This window comes from Solanum dulcamara, chromosome 11 (assembly GCF_947179165.1).
Source record: "Solanum dulcamara chromosome 11, daSolDulc1.2, whole genome shotgun sequence".
Classification (NCBI taxonomy): Eukaryota; Viridiplantae; Streptophyta; class Magnoliopsida; order Solanales; family Solanaceae; genus Solanum; species Solanum dulcamara.
Window position 1 is genome coordinate 39,745,983 of NC_077247.1, and position 22,288 is coordinate 39,768,270.

Genomic DNA, 22,288 nt, shown 5'->3' on the forward strand with positions numbered 1-22,288 from the left:
GGTACTGCAATACCTAAGAGAAATATAGAATGTACTAGGCACGTTAAAAGATGGTTCGACAAGAGCTTCAATTTTCGATGCAGAATTGTTGAGGATCACCATTAGCTTCTATGAACTTTTTCCCCAAGTAAAACAAACTCAATTTAGATGGTAGGAGCAGTAGATAATATTTCCAAATGTAAAATATGATTTCTTAAGAGACTCCTAAAAGAAACATCAAATATAGTTAACTTGAACCTACAACGCAGCTCATCAACAAGCAAGATTTCCTTCATTTACATTAACCAGCCTCAAGTCACTTGATGCAGTGAATTGGTCTTTAGGGAGACTGCTAATATTAAAATTGAAGTGAATGCTCGAGATAATAATATCCCTCAAGTAATAACACAAAACTGGAGCTGAAATCATCTACGTGCTGGATTTCCACCTTGTGCTGATGCATCATATCCAGGACCAACATGACCAGGTGAGGTAGCTGGCCCGTGAGGAGTATTTCCCACAGGTGCTGCCTGTCCTTGAGTTGCAACACCGCCTTTGGCTGATGTGTCATAGTTAGAGGCCTTGGTAGGATCATAATTGGCTCCCCTTTGTGCGTCATAACCAGATCCTCTCCGAGCATCATAAACAGGTGCCCCATATCCATCATAGCCAGGTCCTCTGTAAGTTTCATAACCTGCTGCCCTCTGAGCATCATACCCATGCCCCCTCTGAGCTTCATAAGATGCTAAACCAGACCCTCTTTGTGCATCATAGCCAGGACCACTTGATCCCATTTGTGCTTCATAACCATGTCCAGCAGGTCCTCTGATTCCCCTTTGTGCATCATAACCAGGCATATTTGGTGCATCATAAGGGGGCCTGTTTGACGGAGGCACAGACTGAGCTCCAACTTGTGGAGACGTAACTGCAGGAACTCCTCCAACATTAGTCCCTGTTGGTAGGGAGCCTCTACCCTGCCATGTAAATGTAGAGATAAGGTCAGCTTTTTGCACTCGCGACAACTAATAATAAAGGAGAACATTAATCTAATCCAGAATTTGGACAGGAGACACAGTTCAAGTGAAACAAGAGACTTCAATCCCTCTTTTCATATTTGACTAGTTTTTGGGTATGCGCTTTGCACATTGTACCTATTAATGAATACATAATTTAAGAAATTATATAAATAATAGTACTAAATAATGTGTTTTGACTTTTGAGTAATTTAAAAAGGTAAGTCCCTGAAAATTATATATGTTTATTCCATTCAGCTAGTAGCTCAATAAAAGAATAAATCCTGCTCCACATAAGTCTACATATGGCTTATTGTGATATCTAAGGACTTCTACAGTATCTTACGAAAGTTGTTATCTCTACGACCTGACACTGAAAACAAATGAGTAACACAAAAAATCTTCAAAAATTTGTGCAATTACACAAATTGAAAATTTGAAACTTTTGGTCTTTTAGAAATTTAGGAATGGAAAGATTAAAACCTTACCTCAACGAATAGGAAAATATATAGACTGGTAATTTAGACTACATTTTGTATCATTGTTACTCCAAGTTTACATTTTTACAATTAGATTCTTAATACTATATGTGTTCTATTTCTGGTTTCTTTCACTTGAGATTTAAGAGTCAAAATCCATGTAGGTATACTAAGTATTGAAATTTCACTTCACATTTATTTTCCTTGCTTTTTTTTCTTTTTCCCCTGTTCTCCCATTCTTTGTATCTTCACTTTTAGTTTTTCTCAAAAAGAGAACACAAAGATCACACACACAGTACCAATATCCACCAGCTCAATTTTGACGATATAATTTAGAGAACTTGAAGCATAAAAAGACAACATTTAAAACCACATAACTTTTCAACCTCCTCAATTAAGATCGAATCATTGTAGAACTAATAAATACATGAAGAATAACAGATTAAAACCTGATAAATTCCATAGCCATCTGCATAGATGTTTTGCCCAGTAGCATAATTATTAGTGGCATCATTCTCATTGTATCCAGTTGAACCACCATAAGGTCCACCTGCATATATATTACAACAAATGTAATACTAAATTTTTGAGCAACTACTGTGGCCATTACAAAAACAAAAAAAGGAGAAGTGATTAAACAGATGTGCCACCTGTTTGTCTGTCAGAGTTAGAAGTGTTCGTTAACTCTGCCCTAAGCTTTTCCACCTCTCTGGACATAGTCATGTAGTTCTTCTCCATCACTTGAAGAGATTCAAGATGTTCACTGTATAACTTCCTCTCATACTCATAGGTAGTCCTGTCAAATGAATTGAAGAATACCAAACATCATTCGATCAAACAAGAAGTTAGCATTCATTGAAAAGCATTACCAAACATTACTTCCTCTCTCCTCTCCAATGCTTGCATATGACATCCTTCAAGTGTCTCTAAATGATTTAACCTCAAATACCTACTATAAATTTAAAATGAACTAGTCCACGCACTGAGTTCAATCCTTTAATCAAATTCGTGTAGTGACTACTACAGTGAGAGATCTGCGCAGTTCCTCCACATATCCATTTGATTCTACAGATACCCGCCTCATCGTGATTTGTATGTCACACCTTTCAACTGGAACAAATCTGTTCCAATTTAGTGGAGGAAATCTGATCCATGATTATGATGTCGGCTTGGTAAGAGGAAAAACCTATGGGTAAATCAAAACCATAATCCTTTGAGGGAAACTCGTATTAGAACCAGTTCACAGCACAAGTGGATAAAATTGCTCATATTAGCTTTGGGCCTGAAAATAGAAGGCACAAAACTAGCAAGCCATATCACAACGGGCTGGATGGGAGGAGTTAAGCAAGTCATGGGAGAGAGTGCAATTTTCCATTGGTATATAATGTTTTTATGTACTCTATCCATTTCAATTTGTTTGTCTTAGTTACTATTTCTATTTGGACAATCAAAGGACATGTTCTTTGACCACATTTTTTTCAATTACTTTTTAAATATTTTGAATTGTTAACTATTTTGACTTATAGTACTTTTTATGTAGTTTCTAAATATGTAAATTTTATTTCAAAAGAATTGAAGATTCTATGTTCGAATTCACACCGAACATTAGTTAGTTTGACCCTTGTACTCCGAATCAAGCCAAATAAATTGAAATGGAGGGAGTAATTCACAAGCGGCTGTTTTTATCTATAATATCACAACTTACCAATTTCAAGAAAATATATACAAGTTCACAACTAATAGATAGAAAATGGACAGCATTAGATGTTAAAAAAAATTGGAAGTCCCTAAATCAACCGGTATATTAATTGGAAGTTCAATAATCTTTAAAGATAATTTAGGCCCAAAAGAGAGTCAGAGAACATTACTTATAAAAAAAGACACATACTAATACAACTATTTACGTTGTCGAATTTTCGAAGGAAGTAACCAGTGGTGTACACTAACAGGTTTCGAAGGAGAGTGTACTATGAATGTATCCTAGCACAAAGGGTAACTTTTCCTTTCAGGTTCTGAGCATCCATCACAGCTCTAATTACGTCAGAAGACCTGTTCTTATTAAGTTGCATTTCATCCCAATAAAAAAGAGAGTTACCAGAGAATTACCGGCACTGCTGATACTCCTTTTTTAGGCTCTCCAATTCAGCCAGCAAAGGAGGAATCTGTTGCACATCAGTGTGAGCCCTTTGAAGATCCTGAGTCAGCAATTGTATTTTAGCAACAAGTTCTTGCCTTGCTGCAAACAAAGTGCGAGCTTCACCTTGTGCTTGCGGCAATTCTAGTTTGATAGATTCGGTAGCTTGAAGTTCAGCCTCTATCCTAGAAATTTTATCGTTAAGGCCTTTAGTCTCTTGTTCCCTGTTGGCCTTGACTGCTTCTATCTGAACATGCAACATTTGCAGCTCATGTTGTGCAGCAGCTAATTCTCGCCTCAAAGTTACATGGGTGGCAGCAAGCCTCTGATTTTCTGTAGTAAGTTTCTGCATCTCAAGATGCTGTGCACCAATCTTCTGTTCCAAAATCTCTGGAGGAGGTAGCCTGTCAAAAGGAGGGAAATCACCTGGTGGTGGGTTGCGCATAGGAGGACCAAAAGAATCAGGATACATCATGCCAGGTCCGGGAGGTGGACGCCTAAGGTTGGGAGGTGGCCCTCGACCTTTGCTTCCCATCGAGAGATTGTACCAGGAACCTGTAAACAAGAAGTACAATTACTAAACATATAGAAGGCATCCAAAAGAATACCACTTCAATACAGTCTACCAAAAAAATCAAGAAACATAAAACTTGTTTCATAGGATATGTTGGAGATGCTAGAATGCAGCAAAAGAGAAGTAGCATTGCCACATGATTTCAATAGAAAAAAAAGATGGAGCACATGGAATCGGAAGTTCCTCTAGGAAATTGACACTGCATTTGTTCTTTCTTTTTTCAAAAGCAAGTAGCTTGCCCCTCCATCTCCTAACCTGTTAGCAGATCCAAAAACTCAAAAAACACAAAATCCCAATAGTCAACATGCTACATCCCCTTCACTTCAAAAGGCCAAGCAGACAATTCTACAGGACAAACTATTACATTCCTATGACTTGAGGAAATTCTGCCCCAAAATCATATGCAACTTTGATTTCTCATAAATCCTTTCCTATTTCCAGGGGGGAAAAAGATCTGAAAACTAGATTTATACCTCTAAGTTTCATAGTATATAAGGTTGAGGACAATTAGTTCAATCAACCATCCAAAGATACTCCACTATTCACAGACAATTCAGGAACCTTGGATGTGAATAGCAAGACAATTAACTCAACCACAGTCCTTATACTTCCTTGATAATTTGTTCAAGAAAATAACCAAAATAGCCCTTCATGTATTGGGGCTAATAATTTTGGTCCTTGATATATCGCTCTTAACAGATATTCTCAATAACCTGTAAAGACTATTCCCAGTCAAAAACACTCATCAAAATTGAAGCTAATGAAATCACTCATAACATCCAGGCTTTTGACAATAAACCCCATGCCCTATTTTGTAGAGAATCCCTCTCTTCATTTCTTTCTCTTGATTACCAAATAAAGGCACTTGCCGCATCCATGAGTCCACCAGAATTCACTCAAATGCACCAGATTTTTCACCCAAATTTATGGCCAAATGCACCAGATTTTTTTACTTTAAAAAAAAAAAAAGGCATCAATGAGTGCAGTAAAGCTGAAAATAAGTGCAGCAGAATTCACAATTCAAATGGCACCAGACCTCTATAATGTAAAATGATAACTACAACCAAACTTTTCAATAACTAAACAAAACATACCTGGATAACCAAATTTACATAATACACCAAAAAGTTCTAAAATTACATAAACCAAAGGTTGTCCAATAATAAGGGTTGAGGATCAGCATTAGATTACCTTTGAAGAAATTAGACCTGCTTCAATTAGGGCTTCACCTTCACTTTCGAATCGGAACAATCTTAAAAAGTGGGGCTTTTGGAGTGCTAAGAGAGGAGATAAACGAACAGGTTCGCTGGAGTACCGATGGAAATCTCGAAAAGAAGAAGAAGATAAAGCAACAGTAAGCTAAGCTCGGAGAAGAACTAGGGCTAACTGAGAATATATTTTCATCGATTTGCCTCTGAAAGGGCGAACCAGGGACTAAACTGGAATAAGAAGAACTTCAAATAATAAAGTTTAATTATATAAAATCAGCTGAGTTTGACAGTGCAACCCTGCAAACACATTGTACAATCACTACAAGAGAGTTCTAACTTTTTCCATTTTATATGACTGCCAAGTTTTTCTTTTCTTTTCCGATTTCTGTTCGTATTGAACTTCGATTAATTTAGATTTGCTCGTAGAATCTATTAAGGAGTAGCGCGTTTTATCAAAAATTATTTTCATACTCAAGGTTGGAAATCAAGACATGTTATTAAGGGAGCAGCACATGAAAGCTTATAAATTCTTGAAATCATGAAATCAATTGATTTTACCTTTTTCTTTCAAACCTTAAAAAAATATTTGACGAATTTTATAATTGAGTAGGATCAATAATTATTGACGAAAAAAAATAATAATTTTTTCGATTAATACTTTAGGATTTCAATTTGTGTCCTTAGGTTTTTTCCGCTCAAATTTAATGTTAACTTTATATTATCTGGATTGTGCAATTGGATTATTTCTATGTTTATATTGACATTACATTAGGACAAAAAACATATCATACAGACTGCGAAAATATAAAAACTTTAGAGATTAAACTGGAGAAAAAATAAACTTTTAGACATTATTTTAAAGTTTTGAATCGTGAAGTTCAAACTTCAAAATTGTCCTGAATTTTCAATTATTATTGATTAAACTATCCTAAGTTATAATTAATTGAAGTTAAGTTTGAAATTAAACAAGAAGGGAAAAAAGGAAAAGACACGAGCATATTTGAATTGATTTATTTTAAATATTTTAAAGCAAAAATAGCATTTAAGCACAAAAAAAAACTAAAAAGAAATAAGAAGAGGACAAGCGACCATGTCATTATGATTTCTAAACTAAAAATATTATGCAATTTTTTTTTAGTAATAGTCGATCTGACCAAACATCTAAAATGTGCTTATTTTGAAAACTGTTTTCCTAGAATTATTTTTCAATTTTCTTTTTGAGAATAGCCGAACTTCTTTTTCAAATATTAGAACAGCATTTAAGCATAATGACGTCGTTGCTTCTCCTCTTTTGTATTGTAATAAGTACTGTTTTTGCTACTACTCAAAATCACTTATTTTTAGGAAGCACAAAAAAATACTTTTTCAAATTTTATGTACTTCTATTTTTTTTACTATTCAAAATCACTTATTTTGATCTCTCTAAAAGCTTGAACGAACACTTCAAAAAAATAAAGTAAAAAATATTTTGAACTTTCCAAAACTTAGCTAAATAGGTTATAAGTCTTAAAACGATAAGGATAATTATTGTTATACCCCAAAAGAGAAAACTATTTACCATTGGATACCACATCACTTTCATATCCTTGTTTTTAACTATCTTGCGCATTTGATACCATGAGAGTTTATAACATACTCTGATGGTATCAAAGAGGAACAAGGGAAGGAGAACTGATATAAATACACGTTTGATACCATGAGAATATATATATACTTTGATAGTATCAAGAAGAAAGAGACAGCGCTTCAGCGAAACTGCTTGATACCATCAGAGTATAATATACTCTGATCGTATCAAAGAGGAGTAGAAATGTTGACGTCATGCGCGAAATTAAAAGGGAGAAAGTAGGGTAAGAGGGTAAATAGTCTGGATTATGAGTCTATTAAAGGTAAATAGTTTGGATTAGATCCAATTTGAGTAAATAGTTTCACAATTGGTCTATTTTGTGTAATTTTTCCTAAAACGATCCAAAATGTTGGATTCTAGTGCAGTTCTACCTGACCCTATTAAACAAGTCAAAGCCATCAAATGGATCTCAATTCTTTTTATTTCATAAAATTGATATAAGGAAAAATTACTCAATTACACGAATATTTTGATCATATTTATTAATTCTCTTTATAGTTTTAAAAAAATTATATTTTGTTTCACTAATTAATAATTGCATATCACATTTTAAGTCAGATGCATCTAGATACATACATTTTTGCAATCAGATACATTCTAAAATATATATTCATATAGAGAGAGGTAAGCGAGAGAAGAGAGAGGTAAGCGAGAGGCGAGTGAGGCGAGTGAGAGATTCTATATATCCAGATACATGTGAATCACACTAGATACATGTATATGAGATATCAGATACATTCTGAAATACAAATATAAAGGTAGTGAGGCGAGCAAGAGAGGCGATATAGGAGAAAGACGAGAGAGTCAGATACATGTCAACCCACTTGGATACAATGTATTTAGAATAAATTACACCTAATTTTGACTCCATTTATTTGAGATACATGTTTATGGATATACCAAATACATGTATGTTATTTGCCCCGGATGTGATTTACCGTGCGGCGGTGTCACACCCCAGAAGGGTATCCTAGACGTGGCCGGCACTCAAAAATCATTACTAGCTCCCAAAAGAACCACTTGACCTGATCACACATCCGTTCATTCATTCAATCAGCGAAAGACTTAAAATAAAGAGGTAATTAGGTGGGCAATTCCAATCAACAATCTAGCTCAAGGAAAAAAGGTCATGGGCCAACAAATTGAACTTCAATCCATGTCATTAAAATAATCTGACAAAAACAATTCAAGGAAATAAAATACTCAATCGACCCATTACTATCTAGTCTATGAAACCTCTATCACTACTATCTAATTAGTGTCAATGACAGGTTCATGGCTACCTCAAATTAAAATAAAAGGACTAAACTCGACGCAAGAATATCATAAGTGGTATCCTCCAAATGTAGGGGAGGATTCACCATTAAGCTGAGTGTGAACAGATCCTCAACGGTGCGCTTATTGATGATCTCTTAAACCTGTCTCTATATTATGAAACGATGCACTCCAAATGGGCGTCGGTACATGGAATGTACGAGTATGTAATATGGCAGAATGAAACATGCGTCAAGGTAGAATAATATCAGTTTAGATATCTCAAATCAGAAAGATTAGAGAGATTCAATCAAGGTGTCATAAATCTAAAGTAAGAATACGGTTTAGACAGAGACTAATCATATACAATCCAATCCAGTTATGTACAATCCAATTCAATCCAATCATATACAGTTCGATCCAATTCAAACATATATAATTCGATCCAATTCGATCATATACAATTCGATCCAATACAATCATATACAATCCGATACAATTCAATCATATACAATCCTATTCAATCCAATTACCTACCATCCAATCAAATCCAATCATATACAATCAACTCAACGAATAAAGTTAAAGGACTTAACTCAATAGACATGTGAATTAGAATTTAGAAATGTCTTACAAATCAACTCAATCATCTACAATCTCAATTGAACCAATCATATCATATTCAATCAACTCAATAATAAACTCAAAGGACTCGACTTAACAGGTATGCAAATTAGAATTTAATAATATTTTACAATTCAACTCAATTATCTACAATCTCAATCAAACCAATCATTTCATGCACAATCCACTCAATTTGGGAGTTTCTCTAACCGACAATCATCACCATATGAGCTAATGATGCACAACAAACCGACGTTGTTGCCACTTCCGATCATACCTTGTCAAGGTAGGAACGAATCAACCAATCATGGATCCAACAATCAATCAAGTCCTATCATGTCAGGACAATAAATTAGGAAAATATCCAACTTTAACGGTTCAATCATCTCCTACGTTAGCTACGTAGTTCATGCGATTCGAGTAGGGACTATACTCTTACTCAATTCGGTGCTCAATACTCCTCCCAAGACTTAATATGCTCATATCTATCAAGTGAGTAAAATACTCAAAATACTCATATGGTCTCTTTTGGACTTAGTTCAAATCAACTCATTTAATCTCATTGGTCTCTTTTCAAAACTCAATCAATGCAGTAAGTATTAAATGCATTTAAAACATAATTTTAACTCCTTAACTCAATCTCAAAATAGACGTTTTATTGTAAAAATGCTCAACTCGTTTATACTTAAAATACTCATGCTCAAAATAATAATTAAGAGACTTCTCAAACACAACTCATGCTTAAACTCTTTCTAAATCAAAGATGAAAATAATCATTCTTTAAACTCAAAATAGGGCATAAATAATTTATACAAAAATGTTCACAAATCATTTTTAAAATTCCTTCTCAAACAATCATGTATACTCAAAATGCTCATAAGACTCCAATCAAATCGAATTATGCAAATCATATCATGTAGTCACATTAGACTCCAATCCACTCCATCTCAAGACATCATCATCAATATAACCTCTTCATCAATCATTTTACCTTTTTTTAAAATGAAAATCATTTACATCATTATTAAACATCTTGCTCCAAAATCCTCATTTAACTTTATATTCAGTTTCATCAAACTCATTAAAATATGAATCATCTCACTTTTAAAGTAACTTTTTATTTATACATGAAAACCATCAATCTCAACCTCAAGGCAAATTATGACAAAAATGAAATCTCATCTTGGGTTCATGTGAATGAATACATGAATGTATACCTCAAATACTCAACTCGAAGACATCATCAATACATATAAATTTATATACAAAAACTCAATAGAAGTTATAGATAACTCAAGAAGTCAACTCATGGAACCTCAAAACTTAACTCAACTCGAATCAATGAAGATGTAGGGCACGTGGATGAAATCAATCCAACGTTGTGAGTAGCCTTACATACCTAGAATGAAGATCATCTCACCGAAAATCAAAGACATGACTTGAAGATCTTGAATCCTAACTCTTCTTCTCCTTTCTAGTCTCTTCTCTCAAGTCTCCTAAGGTGACGGAGAGGAAAACCTCCTTGGATATTATGAAGGAACTGATTTTTAGTCCCAAAATGGCTAGGGTTATATTTGGGAAAGGTGGGCAAAAGTTCAGAATGCCCTTTCTCAAGAAAAAATCTGAAAAATGAGTTCAGAACCTTGCAGATGCTATAGTGGCGCCCGACGCTAGAGCCAAAACTACTGCAGCTGATTTTGGGCGCTATAGTAGCGCCTGACGCCAGGCCTGAAATCGCTGCAGTGATAGTCTATAGTAAAATGGTCATAATTTTTCACTCTAAACTCAAAATGAGGCAAACTCGATAGCGTTGGAAAGAAGATCCAAAGACCTTTAATTTGATAGGTCATGTGCCACATAACTCTTAATATTCTGAAAGTTATGGTCATTTGAAGTTGACACTTATAAGATCTTATATGAAAACTTAGCCGATAGAAATCTTTTGGACTTGGCTTGGTGTTAGATATCCCTCATGAACCTAAACCACATCTAATACTCTTCAAATACTTAGGAATTGATCCTAACTAATATATAAAATTACAAGTCATTTAGTTCGAGTCTATACGCATATGAAGAATGATTCGAGTCTTGGTGGAAAAAAAAAATTGGGAGTGTTACAGGCGGATACTTCAAATGTTGCTAATTGAATAAAGTCAACCTTTTCGAAGTATTCTTGTAATAGACATAACATAAAAATGCAGCTAATTAGCTTTAAAATAGTTCTTTTAAAAAAAAGTAAAATAAAATTGAAGATAGAAAAAATAGAAAAAATTATACGGCGGGTAATCAAACTCACACCAATAAAAGAAAAATTCACATAGTTAATCAATTGAACTACTATGATTCCATTAATTTTAAAATAATCACATTAACTTTAGCAATTTTTCTGATTGAAGCAAGAAAAACTCTAACATCGTATCCTGAAGTTTGAAACGATACAAGAAGAACTCCAACAATGTCCTAAAATCTTAATTTCTTCCTTTCAATTTGTTATTTAAAAAAAGTGTCTATATTATGATCATATATAAAAAGAAGATCACATTAACGATTACCTGCACTATTTAGCTAAGCACGAATATGTCCATCTTTATTCAGAAATCATTTTCCTAATGCTTAGGTTCAAGAACACCCTATATCCAATCATATTGCAATCAAGGATGACACTTTTCATTTTTCAAGCCCTAACTCAAAATTCATATATAGTATCTAATTATTGATCGAACAATCAAATAATTAAACATAAGATATGAAAAAGTAACCATATTGATAAATTTATCTCTGAAAATAATATTACAAAATCAACATTCATTTTGGCATTCCATAACTCCATAAAATAATGAGCTAAAATACACAACGCCATGATAGAAATTTGAATTAAATTCTAAACATACGTAAAAATTATTTTTTAAAATTGAAAAAGAAAAAACTCTATTACGAATCTTCTTGCTCCCCCATGTTTACTTCTCTTCCAACTAGGTAGAATTACCTAAAAATTGAGTCGTGGGGCAAAAATATCATTCCTTAAATCCCATTGGATTTCTATCTTTTTTTTTTTTTTTTTTTTTTATGGGAACAGACCCTACACGAGGCTCCCACCTCTCGTGCACAGTCAGGGGTTGAGTAGCACCCCCAAGCCTTAACATAAATAATCAAAATAAAATACAAGGAGGGGGACATAAACCTTACCTCCGATCCTATGGTGGTTCATAAGTCGGCTAACCTATTAAGGTCGGCTAACTCATCCCCGATACAAAAAGAGACTAACTATAACTAGAAAGCATTAAACCTGTGAGAGGACTCCTCTCGGTACAAATCAACTAAGAAAGCATAAATGAGGGAGACTCTCCCCTTCCATGAGAATACAAGAAAGTAGCCTACACTAGTCCTATTCAAGAACAAGTATACGAACCTTCTATCTCGCATGGGTTGGGGAAATTCTTTTCATCTTTGCTCTTTTTAGACATGTCGTACCAAGTAGGTCCAAGGAAAGTTGCAGCAACACCAATCGTAGCCAAGTTGGGAAAATTAGAGGTAAACATGTTCAAGAAGGTTGTTTTATCCTTTTTAATCTTCTTCTCCTGAAGCTTGCCATTCCTATCTTGTCTAGCTTTATGTAGCCCTTGGTTTCTTGTGGAAGTTGTTGAAGGTTGTAGAAGTGTTGTGTATTATCAAGTGTATGGCTGTACTTAGATAATGTATCAGCTGGAAAATTTGCTTCCCGAAAAACATGTTTGCATTGGAAGTATTCTAGCAGTTGGACCAGTTGTTAGAGTTCATTAACGTAGTTTTGAATGTTCCAGGGTGGTTTGATGTCCAGATTCAGCCACTTGATCACAAGTTCCGAATCTACTTCCAATATTACTCTATTATAACCATGTTGAATGCACCAATTAATGCCAACACTGGTTGCCTGCACTTCCGCTTGATTATTTGTTCCAACTCCCAAAGGAGAGGCAAAAGCATATATCAAATTACCCTTATGATCCCTTACTATGCCTCCTGCTCCTATCTTTCCTAGGTTGCCTATGGCACTCCCATCAGTGTTAAATTTAACTATGTTAGGGGGGGGGGGGTTTGAGCCATTTAACCTGGGTTACTTTTATGTCATGCTTACAGTTTTCTATCCAAATAATTAGATCTTTCCAAGCTGGTGGCCATTGGATATATGGAAAAACTGTGGTAATAAGCATGTATATTTCTTTGATTATATTGAACTTCACCCTAGTAGTACTAGATTTCTTTCCTCCATATTTACTTGCACACCTGTTCTTCCAGACATTCCAGCAAATAAATATAGGGAGGGCTTGCAACATGAGTTTATGTACAGCATTGTTTGGTTTGTAGGTCCACCATCTCATCAAGATGTCTCTAATGGAGTTGTGGTCCTGCCTGATTCCCCCCCAGTTAGAGAAATATGTCCAGATGTGTTTAGCAAAGCTTCCAGAGACAAATATGTGATCTATGTTATCCAAACCAGGCCTGTAGCAGCATGAGCACTCTACAGTTTCTCTCCCCAAAGAAATCAGTTTATCATTGGTTGGCAGTTTGTGTCTCAATGCTCTCCAAAGCAAGAATGAAGCCTTGAAAGGGATGTTAGTATGCCATGTCATCCTATCTATCAATGTCTTGTTTTTTTTCTTTCTCACATTTTCCCAAGCTGATTTACAAGTGAAATTTCCATGTGATTGCAGCTTCCATTGAGCTTGATCTAATGTGTTTTGTTGGTACATGATTTTAGTATTGAGAATTGTGTGTATCATGTGTTGAGGGGCCTGTTGCCTGATTTTCTCTTCATTCCATTTTCCATTTGTCAAGAACATGGAGACAGTGGAGTTGTTGAATCTTGGAATATATTCATAGTGATTGGCTAGAGGGCCAATACCCAGCCAATCATCCCACCAGAAACTGCAGTTCCCTGAACATAAGGTCCACTTAATGTGAGGTTCTATGTCACCTTTGTTCTTCATCATGTTCTTCCACATGAGAGATTGACCTGTGTGCCACTTTTTTGTGACAGGGTGAGCTCTTTTGCAGTATTTAGCTCTCAGGAAATCCCCCCATAAAGATCTCTTAGTTCTGAACAACCACCAATGTTTGTATTGCATTGCCAGACATATATCTTCCAAGTTTTTTACACCAATACCTCCCTCCTCATATGGTAAGCTAAGGGTTTCCCAAGAGGCCCAATGGTACTTCCTTTTCTCCTTATCCCAACCCCAGAAGAAGTCAGCAATAAGGCATTTTATTTGTTTCAAAGTGGTTCTGGTAGGGGTTATGGCAGATAACAGATGTATAGGAAGTGATTGAAGCACTGATTTGATCAAAGTGGCTCTCCCCCCATAGCTTAGCATCTTTGTCTGCCACCCTTGAATTTTAGCAATCACTTTTGAAACTATACCAGTGAAATATATGACCCTTTGTCTTCCTATATACAATGGACATCCCAAGTATGTCATAGGCCCATGAGTGCATTTATAACCAGTGATGGTCACTACTCTATCCATTATATCATCAGGGGTATTGGTAGGGATTAAGATTTGGCTTTTGTCCTTATTAATAAGCTGCCCAGAAATGCCTTCATACATCTGAAGAGTCTTAATGATGAGTTGAAGGGAATACTTGGAAGTTGAGGTGAAAATAATAATGTCATCTGCAAAACTCAAGTGGTTAATTTGAGGACCCCTTTTCTCCATTTGAAAACCAGTGTATAGATAGTGCTGATGAAGGTTGTTTAACATTCTGGTCAGTACTTCTGCACCAAGAACAAAGAGAGCAGGAGAGAGTGGGTCTCCCTGTTTGAGACCTCTTGTTGAGTGGAAAAAACCATGCCTGCTGCCATTTATGATGACAGAGTACCAATTGTTAGACATTATTCTCCATACCATGTCTATAAAGGTTTCCCCAAATCCCATCTTTCTCATGACAAGACAGATAAAGGACCATGAGACTCTATCATAAGCCTTGGCCATGTCAAGTTTAATAACCACATTATCTCCAATTTTGGGTTTGTTTATGTTATGCATAATTTCTTGAGCCAGCATAATGTTCTCAGATATGCTCCTTCCTTGGACAAATCCAGACTGATTATCAGAAATAAGATGTGGAAGGATGGGAGCCAGTCTGCTACTAAGGAGTTTGGAGATTATTTTGCTACTAAAATTGCTGAGAGATATAGGTCTGAATTCAGATAGTCTATTAGGATGTTCAACTTTTGGGAGTAGAACCAGACATGCATGGGAGACGTATTTTGGGATGTCATGGCCATTAAAGAAAAACAGAATCAGCTCCAAAAGGTCCTCACTGATAATGTCCCAGCATACCTGGAAAAACTTGCCACTCATCCCATCAGGACCTGCAGCAGAAGTACCATTCATAGAGAAAATCACTTTCTGTACCTCCTCTTTAGTAGGTACCCTTTGCAACATGTGGTTTTGATTGTCACTGACCTTTCTAGGTATGTACTTAAGGAAATCTTCATTGATTTTCTTGTTGTCTGTAGTAAATATCTTTTCAAAGTAATGACATGCAGCATTGGCAATTTCCTCATTTCCCTGAATACTATTACCCTGATCATCCTCAATTTTGTGAATATACAGTCTTCTCCTTCTCCCTCTAATGATAGCATGGAAGTAATTGGAGTTGGCATCCCCTTCCTTAAACCATTGGAGTTGAGTTTTTTGTTTGAGGATGGATTGCTCTATCTTTAGATACCTGATGTATTTGGCATTGATCAAGTTCAACTTGGTTCTATTATCTTCGGAGTTATCACTGATTATTGCATCCTCAGCCTCTCTAACTTTTGTCTCAAAATCAGTGATGGAAGAGAAAATATCACCATATTCTTGTCTTGACCACTTACTCAGAGTGCTTCTCACTCTTTTCATTTTGTCCTGAAATCTTCTCATAGGATTTCCTGCGGCAGGTTTTCCCCAGCACGTTTTCACTACATCAAGGAAGCTATCATTATCAACCCAGCAGTGTAGAAACTTAAAATACTTAGGGGCATTGTTCTGTCTCTCTGCACACTCCATGAATAAAGGGCAATGGTCTGATCCAGTGGAAGCTAAATGAGTAATAGTAGTCATGGGCATCATGTCTAACCACTTATCATTTACCATAGCTCTATCTAGTCTCTTCCAAATCCTGGCATCATTATCTCTGTTGTTACACCATGTATACTTTGCACCATGAAAACCCAAGTCTATGAGTCCACAAGCTTCAATAGTACTTATGAATTCAAAACTTTTGTTCATGTTGTAGGGTATGCCCCCCAGCTTCTCTTCAATGCCAGTGATTACATTAAAATCCCCTATTGTACACCATGGTTTGCCTACACTGGAATATAGCAGTAGTTTATCCCAAAGATCTCTTCTCAAATGATCTTTACATTTAGCATAAACAAAGGTTGTGAGATAGGTAATATGCCATGTAATATGTTTGATCTCACAGGTAATCTGCTGCTCATCCTGATCTATAATGGAGCATGCTACATCTTTATTCCAGAAGAGCCAAATTTTGTTGTTGGAATTATGAATAGCACTGTCCATATTAAGCTGAATTTTATGTGAATTGAGGTGTGATTGGTTTGAGAATGGTTCAAGAATTGCCATCATAGAGATTTTGTGATAGTCTTTGAGTTTTTGAAGTCTATCTAGTGAACCCTGAGTATCGATACTCCTTGCATTCCAACATAGGGTATTAATCATTGAGACTTATTTGATTTGGACCTTGTTTTGATGCCACTTTTGCAAATAGCATTATCAGAACTTGTTGTGTTATCTTGTTGCTTCTTTTTCCTATTTTCTTGCTGACCCCTGGTAGAAAGAGCCCTCATTTCCTCCTCTTCTTTTTGAACCTCATCATATTGGTCAGGATCTTCCTCATCCTCAGAATGTGTGACTCTGTATTCATCTGTTAGTTCTTGTGGAGTAATTTCCTTGTTAAGGGCACATTTTCCAGTATTCGGTTTCTGAATTTGCAAAGCTGTCACATGGATGCCTGCATGTTCCACCACCAATACATCATGTAAGCTCTGTTGTCCTGATTGCATTTCTTTAATAATTTTCTTCTTCAACGCATCCCTTTTCTTCTTACTAAGTGCTAATGTAGACTTGTTGTTAAACGCCTGAGGACTCTCATTTTGCCTTTTCGGATCCGGAGGTTCCTTATCCATTGTGTAGCAGTCCTCTTCTTGTTGTGAGTATTCATTGTACCTCTCCTTTCTGGTTACAGTTGTAGTAGTTACCTCTGTGGTAGCAGGAGCTCTAATGTCTTTCCTATGGTCAACCAAAGTACTTTCCCTCCCTCTGGTAACCCCTTCCTGCAAGTTAGTGGGTTTCTCCTGTATTCCCCCATCCTCACCTCCATAAACTACAACAGCTACATCATTCACAACAATAAAATTATTGGGGGAGCCATGAGGCTGTGGGAGAGATAAGTCAATACCTGGCTCCTTCATTTTTGTAATATTGCAGTCGTCCTCAAGTGTATCATTTGTGTCTGCATTTAAACCAATAATCGGGACTTGGGGGTGTGGGAGAGATAAGTCAATACCTGAATCCTTCCTTTTTGTCGTATTGCAGTCATCATCCAGTGTGTCATTTGTGTTAGCATCTAAATCATTAATGGGGACTTGGGGGTGTGGGAGAGATAAGTCAATACCTGAATCCTTCCTCTTTTTTTTTGTTGCAGTCGTCATCCATTGTGTCATTTGCATCAGCATCTAAGCCATTAATGGGGACTTGGGGGGATGGGAGAGATAAGTCAATACCTGTTTGCTTTGCTAGATTCTGCTTTGATTGAACATTCTTTTGTTGTTCCTTCTGTCTTGGTTTTTTCTGAATTTGCCATTCTTGTTGTTCCTCCTTGTTTTTGTTCCTATTTTGGTGTTGTCTCTGTCTCCAAGGTTGATTTTCTTTTGTACCTGCATTAGTTAAAGATATATTATTCTCAGGCATTTGTACAGTGGTTAAGGGACATACCTGGTTGTCATCTTCTTTCCTGGTTTTATTATTCCTTGCTTCTTCAGCTTCTTTCCTTTCTTCATCTCTCTTCTTGACATTACATCTTGTCATAGTATGTCCTTGATGCTTACAGTAAGAACAGTATTCAGGTAAACCTTCATATTGTATAGCTTGCCATCTGCCTTTATTGTGATCCTCTTCATCAATTCCTAACCATACATGTTGAGGCCTTTCCTTGGTGATATCCATTTGTATCCTTACTTTTGCAACACTGCCTCTAGTTTTTTTAAGAGATGCTGCATCCAGGTACAGGGTTTTACCAATCGGGTCTAAAAGGGTGGTTATAAACTCTTTATTGTAACAATGCCACGGTAGTTCTGGTAGTATGACCCAAACTGGTACGATAGGAGTTTCCTCCTCTGGCCTGAAGGTTGGAGTCCACAATTGTAGTCGCATAAGTTGCCCATCAATATACATTTTCTGTTTATTCCAGACTGAAATATGATCTTCCTCATTATCAAGATCAATGTAAATGTGTCTTGCATTGAAATGAGCAATTTTGACACCTCCTGTGAGTTGAGTCTGCTGAATAAAGCTTCTTCTGATAAGCTCTATCTTGGGCATTGTATTGGTGAATTTTCCTATTAAAGTATACTTACATCTAGACGCAAGTTTCACAAAAAAGTCTTCCTTTTTATAGATTATAGCTGGTAGGCCCTGTCTTGTGGTGTAGACAGGAGGTGAAATATTAATAGGCGCTTCAGTTCTATTTTGGTTAACTCTTAGTCTAGTCGCATAAGTTTGTATAACTGTAAATGGACTTGGTTCTGGGACAGAATCTATTTTGGAGCTCTGCAACTGAGGTAGCTGTTTTGGTTTTGTGGGAGGTTTGTCATTTGAATTCTGGATATTTGGTTTATACTGAGGGTTGTGTTTAACAAAGTTGGATGTTAGCTTGGTAAGATCATGAGGGAGTTGAGTCTTGTTAGATGCTGAATTGTTATGATTAATCTTGGTACTTTGGATTTCTATCTAGGCGATTTTAAATGCGATACAATTGTTCACTTTAATTCTGCTTTGTGCATTCTTAAAAATTGTCCCAACCGAGCTTTCAAAACTCAAAAATGATGAAATAAACTAGTAATTTCTATTTTTCAAATGTTGTTCTAAACGCCTCAATTCATCCCATCAATTTTCTATTGAAAGAAACTCATAATTAGCAATAGTTGAAAATCTTCACCCCACAAATTTACTTAAAATATAATAAAATATGTCCAACATAAATACCATATACTTAAATCCTTTTTCGTCCTTGGAAAAAAAAATCAATCAAATCAAGACCGATGAAAATTTCAACTCGAAAGAATTCGATGCTTCAATTTATGTAAGAGAACACCAAATCACAAGTATTAACAAAGTCAGCAAGACAATCAAGTTGTGATTTTTAATTCCCACAAATTAATTCATATATCACAAATTTACCTCAAATTTGCTCAAGTTAAAAGGTTTGATCGCTTCACATATCCTTCATAACTATGTGTCCTCACCAATATATGAAAGTAGCATGGCAAAATATTTTTCTCAATATAGAGTATTTGCTCAGACCAGTTGGGATGGGAGGAGGAACTAAAATGGACAAATAGGGCATGCAAAAGAAAAAAAATGTTGGTACTGAATATTCAGAATAATATTTGCCACGATTATTTACCATATATGTTGAAAAGAAACTAAAGGAACGTTGATTATTCAAGAATTCAATTATAGAGGGAGTATAAAGGCTAAAATTACACTTTTATCTTTAATGCACTTCAGAGATCAATTAGAGGCAAATAGTAACATATGAGGTTGGACTTAGCGCTCGGATTAAAAAATTAAACTTATATTTATTTTAGTTATAACCAAATCTTTGTCACCATTCAAATTAGGAAAACTTACGTAAATATACAATATTAAGAAAATATTTATCATTTATAGCAATAAAAAAATAATTTCATTGAACACTTATAATACATTTATAATACAGTTTTAATACATATTGCAGAGAACTATTTATAAAACATATATAATACAAGTTTTATAGATGGATAATACATTTATCACATATTTTAATAGACTTATAATACATTATGTTAGTTTCTTACTACACAAGCATAATATATATTTTAAAACACTTATAATACATTTATATTGTATGCATAATTCACTTTTAATACAAGTGTAGATTTATCATAATATTGCTATATATTACTATAAATGGTAATAAATAAAAAAATATCGTTAAAATCAGTAATTAATTTTTAAAAAACACTCAATCAAGTAATTTTTCCTTCAAATTATCTAAATCGCGATGATACCTAACCATCAACCCATTAGGTGGCCCAACAAGAAATATAAGTACCCAATTCATTATTCAAAATATGTCAAAGTCAAGATAGACAGTAAAATAATGTAAGTTGGAAATTTTCAATAGCCACACAAGAAATTAATTATTAGCAAGATGCAACTTCTTCCTAGTCTTAAGGGTCGTTGGAACATATTTTAATGTGACCCAAGCATTTTCAACCTAAATAACACGTGTCAAGCACTAAATAAATTTCGTCGGCTATAATTACAACGTCGTAAACAAAAACTTATCGAATCAAATCAAATATTATCATTTTCAAAAGCAAATTAAACTAAATATGGATAATTCTCAGAACATTAGTTACCAAGCTGGCCAGGCCAAGGGCCAAGCTCAGGTCAGCATTATTGCTCTTCTTGCATCTCCTCCCCTTATATATATTGTCATTGTAATGAAGTATTATTTTTCCAAATAATGTGTCTTATTTGTTATAAAATATGTTACTTGTCATGTATTCTAGGATGTATACTACTTTTTATTACTAGAGATTAGATTGAGTTATATGTATTTATCATTTTAAGTGACTTGATTACATGTAAATATATGTTTTATATATATTATTAGTGCATGGAATTTGAACTCTTATTAGTTAGATTTAAGAAAAACACTCAAAGTGTAATGAATTTTTAAATTATTAGTTTAATTTAACCTGTTATGACATGCCACTTATCATTTATTTTAGAATACCACTTAGAGCCTATTTGAATGAGCTTTTTTTAAGTTGTTTTTTTAAAATTGGAAATCTCAGCTTTTTACTTTTGAGCTTTTTGTAAGTTGTTTTGTCTTATAATAAGGGTTCAAAAGCACTTTTTTAATTTTATCCAAACACCATAAAAGAAATTAAAAGTTATTTTAACTTTAAAAGTACTTAAAATAAGCCTATACAAACATGCTCTTAGTGTTAGTATTAAATTATCATTTGATTGATCTATTTGTGTAGTTATAAGTAAATACATAAAATTTAAACTTTAGTTATATACATATCTATCAGGAAAAGGGTAATCAGATGATGGAACAGGCTAGCAATGCTGCGCAGTCTGCCAAGGAAACAATGCACGAGGTTTTTGGCATTTTTCATTAATATCTAATTAAGTTAATCTAATAATTGAACTCGTCTCTCTATTTTAATAATTAATTCATTAGAATCGAATTTAACTTATATACATCAACATAATATAATTTATGTGTTAATTCTATAGGCTGGACAGCAAATAAAGGTTACGGCACAAGGAGCGGCAGATGCAGTTAATGTTGGGTTTAATAGATAGTTTGAATGGAAAATTGAGGGAAAAGAAGTGGAGGGAAAAATGATCTGTTCTTTCTTGCTTTATGAAATAAGCTTTGGTCCCACATAGGTGGTGGAAATGAAAAGTGTCCTACTTAAAAGTAGAAGCACTCCTTCATGTTGTTAGAGGGTCAAGAAGAGGGTCTCCCCTCGCGCCATCGTCGTCGTCGCTCGCTCGGCTCGGCTTAGAATTTGGATTTGGTCAATTGATAATCTTTTTGGACCAAATTTCCTTTAAATTTTAATTAATTAACCCATTTTTCCGGATTAATTTTAAAAAAAAATATTTCCCTCCATTTTTTCAACAGATTTTTGAAAGGTTGCAACCTTGTCCGAAAAGTTGCAAATCTTTTCTCAACAGGCAAATCTTTTCCCAACAGGTGTCTTTTCTTAAAATGTGCAAACAGTCTATATATGTCTTTTAATCCTCAAAATGTTCAATACGAAATTTCTGAAATAACATCTTATTCTTCTTCTTTCTCCACTTCCTAAAATCGTGTGATATACAGCATTCGAGTGGTTTGCAGTCACCAAAATTTGCAGTACCTCTACTTTGGTGAGTAAATCGTTCTATCCTGGGAGGAAAGATTCCAAAACCTCGGGTACTTTGAGGGGAATAATTTCCTTAAGAACACACTATGTATTCAGTGGGCTCGATTTTCTTCTTACAATAATTTTTCATATACTGTTATTATTTTCAGATTCATTCCAGATTCTGTCTTTATTACTTTCAGAAGTTTTTGT

General features: G+C 34.9%; 2 protein-coding genes across 2 annotated transcripts; one reads left to right on the top strand and one right to left on the bottom strand.

The window, feature by feature from the left end:
- Positions 1-164: 164 nt before the first annotated feature.
- LOC129873311 (protein FLX-like 2) lies at positions 165-5,635 on the bottom strand. The gene is made up of 5 exons (XM_055948381.1): positions 5,371-5,635; positions 3,578-4,160; positions 2,122-2,267; positions 1,921-2,021; positions 165-953 (listed from the first exon to the last, which is right to left on the bottom strand). Exons 2-5 carry the CDS (start codon positions 4,138-4,140, stop codon positions 405-407), a joined length of 1,359 nt encoding a protein of 452 aa, XP_055804356.1. The 5' UTR covers positions 4,141-4,160; positions 5,371-5,635; the 3' UTR covers positions 165-404.
- A 14,904-nt stretch (positions 5,636-20,539) lies between these two features.
- LOC129871999 (stress-induced protein KIN2-like) lies at positions 20,540-21,527 on the top strand. The gene is made up of 3 exons (XM_055946820.1): positions 20,540-20,596; positions 21,251-21,319; positions 21,459-21,527. The coding sequence occupies exons 1-3, from the start codon at positions 20,540-20,542 to the stop codon at positions 21,525-21,527; spliced, it is 195 nt and encodes a 64-aa protein (XP_055802795.1).
- Positions 21,528-22,288: the final 761 nt, after the last annotated feature.